The following is a 17,792-nucleotide window of genomic DNA, read 5'->3' as shown; positions in this document are numbered from 1 at the left end:
ATATTTTATATATCTTTTCAAATTATATGGATTATATGTAATTATTTTTGCATCTTTATGTTTCCCATAAATAAATGAATACAAATCCGCAGACTATTGATAATGATATGCATTAGACATGTCGAATATAATTCGTACGATTTAAATTGCATATCGAAAAACCCTTTATTTCAATTGCAAAAGATTATACAATTTATTATATAATATTCCATTTATATCGTCGATCTGTATTTTCAACGAAAACGTGTAAGTAATATTACCTAAGTGATATTAACAGATAATAACATTGTGATAATTGTAGTGATAACGATATACTCTGCTGATAATCCAAATTTTGTGTCTAACTGAAAATACTTGAGTTTGAAAAAATAGCACAAAGAAAAGATTATAAAGTTTTTCGTCTTATCAGATAAAACAACTCATTGTTTTCACTGCATCGCATCGTTATAAATAAATACAATAAAACTTTGGAAACATGGTAGCGCGCCTCTAACCGAGGAAACTTTCTCAACAAACTCCAAACGATCCGACTAATGAAGCAGCCGGATTCTCCCTAAACTCTAAATTGAAATTTCATGCGAATCTCCGGCACCATTTCCTTTATACACTTTACTGTAGTTCATGATCAGCTTGATCCTTTAATTACCCGAAGAAGTATCGCGTACGTAAATAAAATAAACAAGTAAAAGACGACAATGTGTGAAGATCGCTAATGAAAAATATGATAAGTCACAATTTCTCGTCTCGTGCAAAAGATTAATTTTTGACATTGTGTCAATCAACTCCACGCTAGAACTATCTTTTCGTTTCTTTTTGGGAATAAATATGTTTTGTACATTTAAAACTAATTGATAAATTAATTAATCGATTTAAACGAATACTATCATTATATCGTGCATTTCTTATCTATTTTTAATTCATCTTAAGTCTGTTCCCTTCTTCGACTACTTCGTATTAAACTTCTTCCTTTAAATCGCCAAAAGGCGTCCAGCAAAATCGGAAAACCAAGAAAAATATGTTTATCGCGGTTATCTTTTCTACGATCTTTAAATATAACGGTAGGACTTCATTGAGTCATTGCCATGTATACGTTGCGATAGCATGAACGGACCAATATGACACGTAAATGGAATCCCCACGTTGTCGCGGCTAACGAACTTTGCCAGATTATTATTACCGTGGCTTTGGATGATCGCCAATGGTTACAACATATTTCGGTTTACTCTTCGCATCGGTCATTACCCTCGAACAATCAGCCTCTCGAGATAAAACACAATCGAATCTAATTTCCAAAGATAGATCCTTTCTATCGAATCCATCAAACAAAGACGAGATCTTTTTCTTTTCGAATATCATTAGGAGGGTTCAACGTTTACTATATTCGCCTCTTGAAATAAGATACGACCGAACCTACTTTCGAAAGATATTTTTCCTTCGATTTTCTGTTCGATCTATTTGAAGAAGGATAAGGCAATTTTCTTTTTGACTATCTTGAAGAATATTTATGTTACTCTGAATCACTAGTATAACACATTAATACTCGGTGCATTCGAGGATTCGATTGGTGAATCCTCCACAAAAGATATTTCGATAAAAAATGTGTGTAATTGGGACATTGGTTATGGGTTTAATCAGAATCATTGATGAGAGAACTGTTACCGTTGTCCATGCTCTGCTTGATTCGGGAAATTAAAATACGTAATTACTCCTCGGATTTTATATGAATTCCGTTATAATCCCTTAACGCACGATCTTTCTCTCCATTTTATGGAGTCGATCAAATTCTTATACAAAAGTAACGTACAAACGAAAATACATTTTCCATTTAGTAATGAAAGTAATGAAATATTTTAATATTTAATAAAAATACATAAAATGCACGAAACATGCAGAAATACATAAAATGTACCGTGTATGATATATTCCAGAATATTTAGCGAGTGAATAAAATTTCTACCTGGAAATCTCTCCATTTCTTTCAGTTAAATATGTTCATAAAAATATGAATTTGCATCAACGTACACAATACATGTCCACGTACACATACGAAATATCGTATTAAATTCATAAAGATCGATGGCTAAAGAAACTAGGTCGAAGTAAATGTGACTTAACGATAACATAAATATTTTATGTGTCATTTGATTTAAGTGTTAGATAAAAATTTTTATGGTATAGATAATGATATTTTTTATACTTGTTCCCGGTATACTTCAGTGGGGACGCAGGCCTACGTTTCCGGTTCGACAGGCTCGAAGTGTCTTTGCTGCCCTTACGGCTACCACATCGACCTGGACTTCGTGCGATATTGCGAGGCGGTTGCAGCAGGAAGTGCCGGCGACAGGTCTAGCATCGAAAGACGAAAGAAAAGAGAACGTCGAAGGCAATGTCAGTCGATGGAGGTTCTCCTGGGTCTGGTAATTGATCGCTTCATTCCATAATTAAACTGCTCCAAGATCCAAATTGTGAATCTAGGGCGCTCCATTTCGAACGTCAATCGTTGGACGGTTTAACGTTACCTAAATCAAATAGACTTTCGTTCCGTGATAATAGAATCCTTGTTAATCTTCCTTTTCTTCATTTTATATCTCATGTAATATCACCTTATATTGATCCATTAAAAACCAGGATTCTGTTAACGTAATATTTCTGAATATGTGAATTTTACAGTATTCGCGTTATACTTACAATCAATGGAAAGGAATGTCAAGAATTGGCGCAATAGCTTTTCGTTATTATTTCCTCGGTACAGTTTTATGAAATTTAAAGAGATCGAGGTATTTTATATCCTTACGATAAGGCATATCTTTTTAATTATAGGAATTCTTTTCCTATCTTTGATTTACGTAATAAGCTTCTATAACGTATCGAATATACTATGTAGATTTTGTGTAACTCGACAACGATTTATTTCCGTATTTTAAATGTTGCACTTACGCAACTTCGGCACATTACTTCACTGCTTGGACCTCAATGAGTTAATAGGTTGAACGAAGGTCCAACGATGTTCACCTCGAGGAAAAAAAATGAAAGACAAGCATAATAAACAGAAGGAAGATCGTTTCGTAAATTGTTTGATATTTTTAATCTTAGGTGAGTCCAGCTCTCGTCGGAATAGAGGCTGAATTACCGAAAATACCACAGGAACCTGCTACAACGAATGGCGTGACGACTCTGCCGAGGTCAACCCACGATAAGCAAGAGTGCACGCAAGTATCAACGGCTCTCGACCTCAGCGACGTGGTGGGCGATTTCGAGGCGACCTTGAAACGTTCCTCCAAATCCACCAAGACTTTCGATAAAGAAGATCGCACAGAGAACGGTCAGACATATTTATCTTTCATTTTTATTCAATCGTTTCGTTCCATTTATCGAGTCGTAATTGTGGTTTCAATAAAAGCAGGCTGTATTTGTAATAAAATACAGTTTGAATTGTAACTTTGGTTGGAAGTTCCTCAAATTGTATGTTATCGAATATGGATTACGTGTAACATACGATAGAACTTGATTGCCTGAAACGATCATGATACTTGCTATGCCGATAATCATCTAATTTTATTGTCGTATGAACGAAAATCACTTATATTGAATCGCTCTATAAACGTCAATATTAAGTAGAAACTTTGAAATAGAAATGCAACAAAAAATGTGTCATCGATGTCATAAATACTTCAAATTCTTTACGTTGCATAAAATTGTAGAATCTGTGTAGAGAAAAATATTGAGCCGATTCTTGGAATTCTCTTTCGTAGCCGCGATGTTAAAAAGACAGAATTCGATAATATAAGTTGATCGAAAAAGATCACAGATAAAATGTAGCGCTAACGCAACGTTACTTCTTAATGAGTTAATTAATGTTCCGATATAATCGAGATCCCGCAATTGTATTTCGATATCACATGGTCACGTAGATATCTCGTAAAAAATTACGAGACAAGAATTGTTCATTTAATTTTTGTTCATTCCATTCGCTCGCAATTGGCGTAGCCTGATTACGTAGACTTTCTTTGGAATTATTTTCCATGTCGTAACAGAGGCGTCTTTCTGTTGAACGATACAAAAAAGAAGAACCGTACGAGGCAACCGATCACAGCCAATATTAATTCCAGCGGTGAAGAAACGAAGGGGGAAGAAAAAAGAGAAAAAGAAGGGAATAGATCCGATAATTTCACGCATATTTGATTTCCTCGCGCTGAATCCTTTCGGCCATCTTTGGATTCTCCATGGCCCAATGACCTGATACACAATAATGCCGTGCAAAGAGAAATGCTTCCTTCGCTTTAGAGTCACTATTTCACTGAAATGCTTCGTACACCGGTTAAATAAATGCACAGGTCTCGCTAATGAGTTGCTTTCCGTCGTAATCGCCTCGAGGTTGTTTCTCGCCGTGAAATGCATACGCTTGCAACGTGGGGGCTCGAGCAGAGAGAAAAGCAGAAGCCAGCGAGGAAAAGAAAGAGAGGAACGAAATAAAAAGCAGAAGTGAATCGCGCGTAGGAAGAAAATGAATCTTGGAATTGGCTGACGTTTCCTACGAAACGAAACGTATTCGCGATCGAACAAGTGGCAGGTCGGAACTATAACGTAACAACTCATCATGTAATTACAGTTGACGAGGAATGCATACGAGCTATATGAAAATTTCTCTTCGTAATTTCTCGTGTGCGCTTTCGTACGTACACTGTTCCTTCAAAAGTATTCGAACGCCTGTTCGTTTTTTACGAAATGTAATTTAATTTCCGAATCGCCAGTCAAAATTTTGTATTGATAGATCATGATTGCATTCTGTATCAGTATGCTGTTTTTATGGCATAGAGAAATTAACTTGGAGAACATCAATAGATAATTATCAGTGTCCTACAGAAGTGAGATAAATCAAAAGAGTGATTCAAAATTACAAAAAAAAAAAAATATATAACAACTTCCTAGGAAAGAGTATCCGATCTCTAAGATAAAGTTCACGTACGAAAGATACTTCCAGACTCGTAACAACGTATAATTTAAGTGTATAAATAGAATGTAATATTTCGTGATTCTGTAAAATGATAAGAACCCCATTTAATCACGTTTACACATTTTACAAATTGTTACAAATCAACTAAAGTACATACATATATGATATATGGAAACCAATCAGCGGTAATGTATTTCGTCGTATCAAAAATTCGTTATTGCAGAATGTTTCAATGGTTTTCAAACGATTTAACGAGTGGTCTATTTTACTATCCGTTTAACGGGGCCGTCATAGAAGGCAATCAGTTAAACAGGTGAATACAATTTTCTCCTCTCTCAATTAAGACCTTCACAGTGCGGGCGATTCACGATCGAAAATCGAATAATTGCCCCGTCAATTGGATTCTCCTCGGAGAACGGTTCACCTGCTAATGCTTCTATGATTTGAACTACTTTTTCTTTATACATGATGGCTTGAAGGAAAGAATCAATTTATAATAGTCTATATTATATTTTCCATAGTTTACAAATTTAATTTAGATAGAAATAAAAGATACAATTCTATTGCACACTTGCTTCAAATATATCTAGAACGCAATTAAAACACGGAAATCTGAGACATTGAGTTGTTGCATAAGTTGTATCCGTCAGAGCACATCCTCCATAAATTCGATTTTTAACACCCATCTACGTGGATATTATACATTTTTTATAAAAATCTTCAGATTTATCTTTGGGTTTATTATAAAAGAGACTTCTTTTTTTACGACCTCAAAATTATTTAATCTTCTCTTTCTAAATTGTTTTGTAATGTTTTGAAAGGATAAAAATCTGTTGCCATCAAAGTCATCGTACTTGCAAAACACTTTCTATACACCTGATATAAAAATACATATCTTATTCTTATCTTTCGTGCGCTTTAATAACACGTTTATATCAACTTACATAGCAATATTATAGTTTTATTCTATCAACATCGATAGCTTACCTGTACGAACAAAAAATCAAGGAGAATTTATGCAGCAACCTAAGACGAATACTCCTTAGTGGCGCCTACAATACATTCAATAGGAGGCATACAAATGACTGCACAACTTCTTTCGTTCGCGTACACCTTGTACGTTAAAACTCATTAAAGATGAAAGATCGCCATCAAGGATAACTTCTTCGGTCCTCGGTTCGTCGTCCTCGTGAACGCTTCGTTTCGACTTGGTTTTCACTTTCGCTGAAACAAAGCGGCTCAGCTTTTTACTGATGACACGGTTGACGGTTCGGTTGACGAAATGCGACGATCGTGTCATTTTCTCACGAAACCGCAAACTCAATCCCAAGACGTGGCTGCACGCTCGTCTACAGGAAGATTCTCACGTTTCGCAACCTGGGTCGCACTTGCTCCCGTTTCCTGTCTTATCGGTCGTCAGACAATAGAAGCTTCTTGAACCGGGAACACGCGTCCTACCGACGAGAACGACGCTGTTTCCTCTCTTTGATTCCACTCTCTGATAAATTGGACTTCTTCGGTGCAGAGTATGAAACCTAACAATGGGAACTGAATAAATACAAAATTATATAGTGTAGAAGGTAATGCGTTTGAGAGAATAGGAACACGAGATCAATTGCGAACAGGATACATGTTTTACGTAAGACAAATTAACAGGTAGAGATTTTGGGAGAATCGGTACTCGTTCGTGTTTATTTTTCTTAGTGTTCTTCAAGGAAGTTTCAAAAATAAGTAATAAATATGAATTAAAATTAATATACATATCCTTGATAGTTCAGAAAATTCGATAATTTTGTATGTTCGAAGTAAATTATGTATTCTTTTTGCAATTATCTTAGTCGTTTAGCTGACATAAAAATCAAAAAAACCAAGAAAGATAGACTCGTACGTTTCTCCCACACGCTTCTCTTATTTATATATTCACATTTTTAACTCGTACATTGCATTCGTTTGTTATCGTACCATTATGTATACTTCTTCTTACTATACCATTCTACCAATAATCATTAATCTATACGGTAATCTAAGATCGTACAATCTAATCGCTTTCTAATTTTCAAATCAAAGTGGCAAGACATAATCAACTATCGCTTCTATCCCTCGAAGCAAGTAAAATTCCGGTTACAGAGGCTTAAGCTAATAATTCGATCGAGAAGCGAATAAAACGCGGCACCGGTCCGGCCGCACCGTTAAGTAATCGCGAGAAACGGTTGTTCGATACAATTCCCGTGTTTCCGTGACGAGTAAATCGCGAATGGTTCACGCGGCCGTTGATCGCCAGGCTGACTGGTAAATCGCGGTTTAAAGATAGTCCCGGTGGCTTCTTCGGCAGAGTCCGCGCTCGAACGCCGCTCGAACGCGTCAGCGAAGTCGTCGGTGCGTGGCTGGAACCACCTGCTTCCGGTGCTCGTGGCATCGCGTCAGTTGCACCGTCGCTTCAACGGCACCTGTGTTACAACCCCGTGGCAATAACGTTCGAAATTCTGTCTTCTTTCAACCAAACTAATTCCAAGTTCCTCATCCGGGCCGATTTCCCTGACAAAAGTAGGATCTGCACGCCAGCGGATAGGAATGCGAAAAGATTATGCATCGAACTGTCGTTCTCTGTTCTTAGCTTGGCTCTCTTTCTGTTTTCTACGCTTCCTTTTGCATTTCGTATCTCGTTTCATGATTTTCTTTTCTCCTCTTGGTTAAGAGGGAGTTATTCTTAGCTTCTTTTTCTCTCTTTCTGTCTACTTTTTTTTCTCCCCTCGTTTTCTATGCTTCCTTTTGCGTTTCGTATCCTGTTTCATGATTCTCCTTTTTCCTCTTGGTTAGGATGCAGCTATTCTTAAAAGAGTTGATTCTATTAAGAGAGATATTATGTGAGAGGTTCCTTTTATGCTGTTTTATCGATCAGCATCAGAGGTTTCTGCGATTGAATATCGAGATTGCTTTCCATCGATTCTTCCTACATTGGAAATTGAATTATCTGGTATCATCTTACTACATTTTTTTCAAACAAGCCCCGGAACTTTTTATTCGCCAATTTTACAAAGATAGGCAACGAATACGCGATTTACTCTCGTTATGTTCTTTGAGGCTGTTTCAAACCAATTATACATTTCTTTTGTTTCTAAAAAGTTTCCTCAGCTTATAACAAATACGAAAGAATCGTCGTTAATGTCGGTGGTTTCTCAATTCGATCCTACGACAAAGATTCTTTTACAACGACAAAAATTTCTGATTTTCCTACATAAGAGCAATATCGGCGCATGAACATTCGGAAATTATTAGGATAAATTCATGAATCATCATTTACATTCTCTTAGAACATTAAATATCTATTTATTTGTTTACTAAAACGTAAATAAGTTTAGGATATGGAAATTGCAAATATTTGTCGAAACTCAATTCAAAAATTCCTAAAAATGTACATCGGAACACGTTCAAAAATAGTTTCATGTAAAGAGATTAGGATTTTCTGGAGAAACAGAACAAACCCATTACTCTAATGGAGCGTAACTTTCTCTCGACGTTGGTAACAGGATTCTCAAAGCACCCGAACTTTTCGCGAAAGTGCATCAAATCGGACTGACACGCTTCATTAGGAACTTGAACGCAACCGTAAAACTCGTAAAATAATGTAATTTGTTTCAGAAGCAACTCGTTGGTCGCTGGAAAAAAAACTCGTTTCGAAAATTACGTTCTACTCGTACGTTATATCGCAAAGTGTTCCGCTATCAAACATCAACCTGTAGACGCGTACAATTTAACGAAAGCGTCGGCATACTAGTCGACATCATCCAGACGTTATTAAAGCGTTAACAATAGCAACCGCTCCGCGAGGATGCTTAGAAAGTAGAAAAAAAAGACAGGCGAAGATTCCGTGATTCTCGTAATTTCGCTTTTGCGTGACGTGTTGAAATCGCGCGTGCATCTTATAGATGTTAGATAGTAGCTAATCGAATCTCACAAGGAACAGAGAGCAGCATCCTGATTAACTTGTTGCTCTACTATTTCCTTTTATGACTATTACTTTTCCATATGATAAAATCAGCCACTTAATCATTTGAAATTCTTTCTTTCCTATTGAAAATAGAAACACTTTATGTCGTTTAGAAGATAAACTTATCATAATACGATCATCGTGTACGTACAAAGTCATAATTTATAATTTTCAGAAACTGGAAATTGAAACCTTCGTTTTTAAGTATAACTCGTATTGCTCGCTATCGTACCAGAATTTTCACCTTAAGCGCGACTGAAAGTTACAAACCAGGAAGATACATATGTCACGAGTAGTTTGACACCGTATCGACGGTAGCATTTTTCAAATTTTCCACTCGAAAGAAAACAATCGAAACGCATCGGTCGTTTGCAAAAAAAAAAGGGACACGATATTGCGAAAGACGTTTTACCGGTATAAAAATACCACGTTGGTAAATGTGTGACACGAATTCGGTAGAGGCCGCGATTCCACGTCCGAAAATACACGTGGTTTAATATCGAAAAAGCGTTTCTGGCAACGCAACGGATGAAGAAACGTCTGTGGTAGAAGGTGGAAACACGATGGACTTCTCCATTCGAAACATCGCCACGCGAAAGATCACTGTGCGAAACATCGGTGCGCGAATGCGGTGGCACTCCATTTAACTCGATTTGGAAGGTATGACGTGACTTCATCGAGAACGCTAAACCATTTTGGTGCAACCTTGTCAGAGCAAGGTGGTCGCATATGGCGGCGTGCACCTGTCAGCGACCTAAACGTATGTACGAGCAACTGTCGCAACTGTTCGTCGTGAGGACGAGCTGTAAAACCGGCGGCATTTAAAAAAAGTAGCAACACGATCGATGGGCCCACGACGATTGGGACTACGGTGACAACGATCAGGCAGGCAACCAGGAAACGCGTGGCGCGTGAAAGCGATGGTCAAGCGAAAATGCCGATCGATGGTCGGCCGACTAAACGTTTCAACGCGCTCGAGGTCGTTTAAAATGTTGTTCACGCGCGTAAACGCGATGCTTTTAATTCGACGATTGCACCAGCGGGTTCGTTTATACGGTGCCATACACGATTTAATGCACCGCGGTTAAACTAGATTATTCGACCACCTCGAGCCTGTTATTTTTGTACTTCAAAGAGATAGACGTGCGAGAAGCTTTGCGCTTTGATAAACATTATGATGATGGAGTATTACGAAATTGCAAAACCAGAATATTACGGAGAATTGGAACAATAATACGACGCTTTACACTTATAAAACGTATGAAGCTGGAAAGATTTTGCGAAGCTAATTACTAATCTGTTTGGTGGATTGTATCTTAACCAGAAACTTTTATAATTACGAAATTAGAAATTACAGTAAAAACAGATTTTCATCGATTTCATTTAGCTCCAATGTAACTCTTGCAGGTGCAAATATGATATAATTTATTTGTATAAGAAAAATGAAACTATACAAAAGAAGATAAGGGATCTCTAAATGAAGAAATTATTATTCGAATTAGTCGTTGTTAATAATTTAAGAAGAAGGAAAAAAGAAGAAAATTAAAAAAATATACAAAAATATCTAGCAATGTCTTGTCGATGTCCGCGAATCATCGTTGCCAAAACGAAGCTTCGTAAGCAGACAGTTTAGACGAATTAGAGAGGGTGAAGCATTATTTCCACGGCGATTAAGAAATCGACAAGCATGCATGCACCACGCATACACGCTCGTCAGTCAGTGTACCGTCGCTACGGGCAAAGAACAGGAGAAGAGGCACATTTCCCCTCTCCATTCACCTCATCGCGAGTAGTCAGAGTCCTGGTTGGCTATAGCCCAGAGTTCGGCGTCACAGTCAAACGCAAACAGTGGCCGCGGCAAAACAGTGGCACGAATGCTCGAAAAACCAACGACAGAAACCCCGGACACGGCATGCGATCCATGGGGATCCAGATCCAAGAGAATCGGCTGCTCTGATTATCAGGGCAACTCGATTATCGCGCGATTCTCAGCCGGATTCATCGCGTCACTCCACGATCGATCGATCGATGCGACAACGAACGAACGAAACGACGACTAAGCACCGGACAACGAACGATGCAACCACTCTAAACCACTATGTTCGGTTTTCCACTGACTGATAATTGAGAGAAAGTTTACAAGTTTCCATGAAGTCACCAAGAATTCGTGTGATCTAGTGTGCTTATGGAAATATTGGATCTTAGAGGAACATTTCGTTACCGGGATTTGAATGAATAATTAATTAGTTTTTACACCTGTGGACAAGTGTTTCATTTTGATAGTTTGGTTCTCGCGGGTCGAATAGCGGACCAGACATTGGCAAAATGGGGGTGAAGAATTTTATCATGAAAAGGATACCCTTCTGCAAGATGAAGGCGAAGAGGAAATACCGTGAGCCTATTTTTCTTACTTTCCTACTTTTTCTCATTTTGTCGAGCAGTACGAGTAGGTCGCGATGCTAAGAAATTACGACGAAACGTTTATTTATAGTTAAATATATATATATATATATTTGTTTTAATATTTATCTATTTTATACGATCATGAAATGGAAAAATTTAATATTACATATATTTCAAATTTCAACGATAGATAGTAGCGAACAATACACAAGTCTCCGCGTCTGTTTTTCTTCGCGATATCTACGAGGCGTTACGATAACAAATTCTTACGTCATATCGATTTTTCTCATCATATTTTTGCGTGAATTATCGTCTACTGTTTGCATATCGTTTCACATAGCCGTAGCGTAGCTCGAATCTAACCGTTGCTTAGGCTAGACTTTTCCTACAAGAGACGCGCGTGTTTCAACGTCAACAGCAATTAAAAGATACTTTATCTGAAGGCTAAAACAAACGAAGAATTCATTATCATCGCGATAGGAGAATCGTGCTACCGCGTGTTTGGCCACTTTGACCCTAGAAATTCGTATCTGTACGTTTTCTCCCTCCCCTCCAGAAAGAAAGAGGAAGAAACGAAACGTCCGGCAGTAATCGAATGGAAAGTGGAAGAAATTTTAATGGATACGATCTTTCGTTGCCTAGCAGTTCGTTTAATTAGAGTGTTTGACATGGAATCAAATTATATGGGAATAGACGAGGAGCGAGGATATATGGGAAATCATTCAGAGGCAACCGTTCCTTTGCTTTTTTCTTTTTTACCCAATCATTTCGAAGATCTTTTTGATTTCTTCGAATTTAAGATCGTCGTATATTTATCGTCGATAAATATCGTTCATTTGGAGTTTAAATTCAACGAGCTAATACCGTCAGTTAAAATTTATCATCTGTCACTTATAGATTAAACAATCATATTAAGAAAAAGGAGGTTCGATATGAACCACGTGAATTCAATGTTGCCACAATGTCGCAATAAGAATATCAAAATCTTAGATATTATTGGCCATCGATAAATAGCCAGAATATTCGTTTAATTTTCTTATACGAGGAAAAGGTATCACGAAAACTGCCAAAGACATAAGTTTATCGTTACAGACATCTTCTGTTCCATCCAAGCAATTTTTCGATAAACAAATTCTTTAAAAAGGTCCCTGTAAGAGTCTTAGTCCAAGTGTATTTAGATTCTAAATTTCTATAAAGAAGCTCATAAATAACGAAACTAGTTAGTCGTTAGTAAAATGCATTGAATAATGTGGAAATTTAATGTTTTGATTAAATACACGACATTATGAAGAAACTACTTACATTCTATTAAAAGTTCGTGTGGAAAAGAAAGATGTTCTGCTCGTTTATTGCTACAAATACTTCAATTTGTGAACAGGAAGAAGAAAGGGAAAATGAAGGGAAGAAATGTCGAGGACCAGTCGAGTGCTCCTTTTTAATTTGACTTTCACGATCGATGACGGTTGTTTCGTTTTTCCTTTTTTCTTTTTTTTTCCTTAAAGGAATGTGTACTTGTTTCTAATCCACATATACAACGTACTCGAGAAACCAGCACAGTTTCATCCATATAAAGCGCAACGTAACGATTACGCGCCATTATTTACACGGCTGGATCGTTCGTGTATCCTTCGCGTTGTCACGGCTCGCGTGAGGACCGTGTCGAATCCTTTTAAGGATATTCAATAGTGCTAAAAGGCTGCGTAAGGCTCCTGACTTCCTGGACAAATTTTTCGTCAACGTAGATGTTACATGTCCTGTCAGTTTCTAAAGTTCCTGCGATATCAAATTATAATTGGGGAATTCTTTAATGGAACTGAAGAACTTAACTTCTTAACAAAGATTGAGTTTTATGGTGATCGCTAGTATATTTTTCATTAACCTAAATTGGTATAGTTTTTAGTATAATTGCTAGTATGTCCCAATTGGTGTCAGTGATGTCAGTGAAGTTATGTATATATATTTTATAATAGCAAAAATAATATATAATTATGTTATATGTATTATATAATACTCTAGCAATCGTTTTAAAAATTACCTCTTAAATATTCGGGTTATATCGTTCCATCGATCTAGGAAAAAATAAATAAATGGTCACATTTATGAAGTTTTTGATATTTTGAAATGCTACCGTAACAGTGTTTTTTTAAGAAAATAAACATTTTATATATATATAACCAGTTCTGGGAAAAAATAACAGTACAAGGGATAAAGTGAAAAAGAACAAAATGAAAAGCAACTTCCGGTTGGAAGAATTGAAAGATTTAAAAAATCTCTATGTTCTTTTTCCAAATAATATTCAGTTCAGCCAACGCGTTAAAGTAAACTCGGTAAAAATAATGGAAAGAAGTTTCAAAGGTAAAAATTGATTCTAGAATCTCCTGTGATTTAAAGAGTAAGCTGTTAGAAAGCCGATTTAAATCTATGAATTTTATAGCGAGCAACAGGATCGATCGATAACGGCGAAGTTTCTTCGTTCCGCGTGCTGCAGGTGCACCTTTGGGTGCAGAATTTATTTCTAACTGTTCTCATACAAACAACTGCATGGATAATAAACTCGTGTTGATCTTATAACAGTCAAATTTACGAGCTATTTTAGTTTGTTATAAGGAAATTGAAAAATATCATTTTATAAAGAGAAACACAAAGGAACAAGATGAATAAACATCTTCGATACTTTCATTTTGTTGATAAATGGCAGATCGATCCGATCTTAAAGCGTACCCTTTGTATATCGTGTTGGTTGTCTCAATGAGCCTGCGAGCCTTCGATACTTGTTAATTCTGTATCCTCAAAAAGGTCAACGAGGTAGTCCTAGATTCCTCGAGAGTCTCGATAGCGAAGCTTTAAAAGCAGACATCGAACGTCCATTGCTTAAACGACTTAAACAACCGATTAATTCGAACGAAAAAGTAATCTGTCACAAAATTTATGCTTTCATCCAGTTAGCTAAAACAACTTTAAACCCCCTTCTTCGGATTCAAATTAAATTCGAGTAACTTGACTTCGAGTCCTTTTACTTAAATTTAAATAACTTGACTAATCCGTTTAAGGATTAACGAGATCCAACGGAAGCCGGATTATTACGATCACGAGTCTCGAATATTTTACCTTATCCCTACTCTACTTCTTTCTGTTATTTATTTATATTTCCATGAACGCAGCTAAGAAACTAGAATTTAAAAACAGAGAGAGTTGCTTTACCCTGTAATCCTTAAATTTTCCATAAATGCATAAAAATTCACAACTTGGATATAACTAAAGTTGCTTGACAAATAAAACTGTTCACGCGGTTTAACAAAATAATTACACGAAATAAGAATAAATATAACTTGGAAAGTGGCTCAAAATTTCAGTATGCGTGTGACTCAAAATTGACCGATCGTTCGCCGTCCAAGAATTAAAGTTTTATGGCCTTTTCTCTTCTATTCTGTCAATCCACTTACTTGGCGCTTATTCTTAAATAAAATATGCATACTTTGATGCCTGACCGATTTCATGACTTGGTTATATAGCTTGCGTCGACTGTAATGAAGGGAAAAAGTGGCACACGATGGATGAACGTTGTTCTGCGAGAGCGCGTGACGCGATTCGCGTGCGGCAAACCCCTTGGCATTAGGCCGAGCCTGAGACACGTGTGTCACGATATCGTCAAACGCATTCGAAATGCCGCGTCTGGCGCGTTTCTTTATTGTCCAAGCTCGTTTCCATGCAGCCACGCGGTCCGTTACGCAACAATCAATTAAAAGAAAAATTGAACGACAGCGCAGGTGAACACCGCTGCCGCAGTGCTTGCGTAACGTGCGCTGTTTCTCCGGCTGTTTCGAGTGGAGAACCGTATTGTTACGAGCGAGGGGTGTACGCAGAAAATTAGATTGCTGTTCTCTCGGACTTCACATGCAGATAACGCGTAATTCCATTTTTTAGAAATAGAAACATTAATTAAAATTTTATAACGTGTTAGAATTCATCGTTCGTTTCGTTTTAATTAAATACTGTTATGTGCAATACATTTTTACGATTGAAATAAAAGACCAGATATTCTATAATTTAAATGGCAAAATTACAAATCTTCTTTTAATTAATTCATGTTAATCTCCGAATGAGTCAGGACCAAACAACTTAATCAACATTTATTTATTCAATAGCATTCTGCATAAAATATTTTGCAATTTTTAAATGATCATAACTGCAAATGACAACTGCATGCAGTGACTACTTCAGACATTTAAACGACCGTGGACGTGAATAACATAAGGTCAATGACTTCTTGTAGTCGTTAGATGATCTTGAATATCGATTGCATGATCTCAGTGAACCCATTTGACCTCCAAATGCGTTTCAATGATATAATCTCAATGACCCCACTTAGCTCTCAAATAACCTAGAACTCTAACAACATGATCTCAATCATCTTTTATGATCTTCTAATGACCTCAAGCGCTAATGATTTCGACAAAAGCGTTTATCTATGAAAGTGTCCTCTATTCGTTATCCTAATGTTTTCATAGTCGAATGACATATTTACAGAGTTACCCAAAAGATACGCGTTATTTTATATCTATGTAAAATCTTGTACACATGGAAAAAGTAATTTCCACAACTGTCCAATTTTTCCATCGCGATATTTCTACGCCTTCAACGAAACAGGTGTCCCATTAACCTATTCGTGTGCGTATACGTGACGCATTCTGCGTAACGACGGTAATTGAACATCGCGCTAAAAGGTATCACTATATTGCTCGGTATCCAATATTTTTCACTGCGCTACTATAAGAACTTTCTTATACTTTTTGCAAGCAACATGTGCATTCGTATACATTTTCTATTTAATCAATACAATTTCATCAGCGTACTAAGATATTTACTTTTATTTTAGTTTTTCATGAATCGGTTGCACAACTTCGTTATCGGTATTGAAACGTATACCGGGGGAATTTGGATATTCAAGGAAAACATTATCGCAACGAAATGTTCCTCCATTGCGCAACTGTCCATTTTATTATTTATCATATCATCCTATACGTCGAGTTATACGTTACTATTATACATCGTATTGCACATATTACACGGACGGCTCGTATCATATATCTAGATAATATCAATAATAATATCAATCAAATATTCATTCGCTTGTTGATTTAATTACATGAGGAATTTGTTTGTATTCAGTACGGAATACTTCCATTCGTTATCAATAACGAAATGTTTCGTAGAATTTTTTCAATAATTAAATTAAGACCGATCAAACAGCTATATTGAGAAAACCTTTGGCTAATATACTGCTAGTATACTTTCATCGGAGCAAATATCAAACAATTCTGTTTTCATTAAGTAGCAATTTTTCCGAATGTCGCGTGTAATACGTGTTTCCTTTTCGTAATAACGTAGAAAAATTCTGCTCGCTCTAATAAAGAACAAAGCACGATATGAAGGTTTGACTTCATTACATAGAATTGTGTTTTAATACGAATTTCTGTGGCATTCACGAGTAGATATTCTTATAATTAGAATCATTCCGTCGGCTGCCAGTTGAAATTAAATTCAGGATTGAATCCACGAAGTTTAATTACATATCGTTCACGTGCGATTAATTGAAATATGTACCTCACCGCACGTGAGTTTTTTTAATATTTGCTGGTTTCGTGCAAAATGTCAAAAGCAAGATCCCTAGTCGTTAAAAAGTACAATATGCACGCAATAGTAGCAGCACGTAGATTACATTTTCTCTGTATACTCCACAATTATAAGATAAATTGAGCAGCTCGTAACAAAAATAACCCTTATCCGTGTTTGTCTCTTCCCAAAGAAACAAAATACTTGGCATATTATACACGTAATCTTTGTAGACTGTAATTATATCATAGATGAAATTTATTTAATTAAATCAGTTATTAAATCAGAAGTTATGAAACCTCGATAGAATGGAAAGATAATTTTAGATCCTTCTAATTTTCATCCGATGATAAACGAGGACATAGACTAGTTTTATATCGATACCAAAATATCAGGAATAAAAAATAAATATTGGAAATAAATAATAAAAATATTTCTCCAGATGGAACGAACACGGCCACACCAGCGCAGAACAACGCGCAAACGGAACACGCCGGGGGTGATTTTGACAACGCGAGCGTCGGAAGCGGAAATTCGAATCTCAGCACCGGCGCGCTACAGGTAGGAGCAACAAGTAAACAAAATCGAACTCGTATACTTGACAACATCTACAACAATAAGATCTTATTACTCTGAACGCAAACCTATATATTTATAGAACATCAGAGAACAAATGGCAGTATCGTTGGAACGAATGCGGGAGTTGGAAGAACAGGTCAAGGCAATTCCCATGTTACAGGTAAACAGAATAATTTTGATTTCAATCTGAAGCGTTTTTCTTATTGTTAATCTCATAAATCATGTTTGTCCTTCTTTCGATAACGTAATCGTGTT

The 17,792-nt window shown here is 36.6% G+C and overlaps 3 protein-coding genes across 7 annotated transcripts in view; 2 read left to right on the top strand and 1 right to left on the bottom strand.

The window, feature by feature from the left end:
- LOC132907770 (cytochrome b-c1 complex subunit 8) overlaps positions 1-17,792 on the bottom strand; it is a 248,975-nt gene that overhangs the window by 161,023 nt on the left and 70,160 nt on the right. The window lies entirely within an intron of this gene.
- Positions 1-17,792, top strand: part of LOC132907768 (BET1 homolog) — a 137,493-nt gene that overhangs the window by 110,307 nt on the left and 9,394 nt on the right. The window lies entirely within an intron of this gene.
- LOC132907740 (KN motif and ankyrin repeat domain-containing protein 2) overlaps positions 1-17,792 on the top strand; it is a 60,638-nt gene that overhangs the window by 35,709 nt on the left and 7,137 nt on the right. For 4 of the 5 annotated variants that reach the window (XM_060961107.1, XM_060961108.1, XM_060961110.1 and 1 more), the window contains exons 3-6: positions 2,218-2,417; positions 3,094-3,322; positions 17,401-17,519; positions 17,617-17,697. In XM_060961107.1, coding sequence (XP_060817090.1) covers positions 2,218-2,417; positions 3,094-3,322; positions 17,401-17,519; positions 17,617-17,697 — 629 coding nt within the window. Of the gene's footprint in view, positions 1-2,217; positions 2,418-3,093; positions 3,323-10,701; positions 11,335-17,400; positions 17,520-17,616; positions 17,698-17,792 lie in introns of those variants that run through there. The other variant, XM_060961111.1, reaches the window with a different exon arrangement.

The sequence above is a fragment of the Bombus pascuorum genome, chromosome 6, assembly GCF_905332965.1.
Source record: "Bombus pascuorum chromosome 6, iyBomPasc1.1, whole genome shotgun sequence".
Taxonomy (NCBI): domain Eukaryota; kingdom Metazoa; phylum Arthropoda; class Insecta; order Hymenoptera; family Apidae; genus Bombus; species Bombus pascuorum.
The sequence above is the reverse complement of the archived record's forward strand: the minus strand, read 5'-3'. Positions and strand labels throughout refer to the sequence as shown.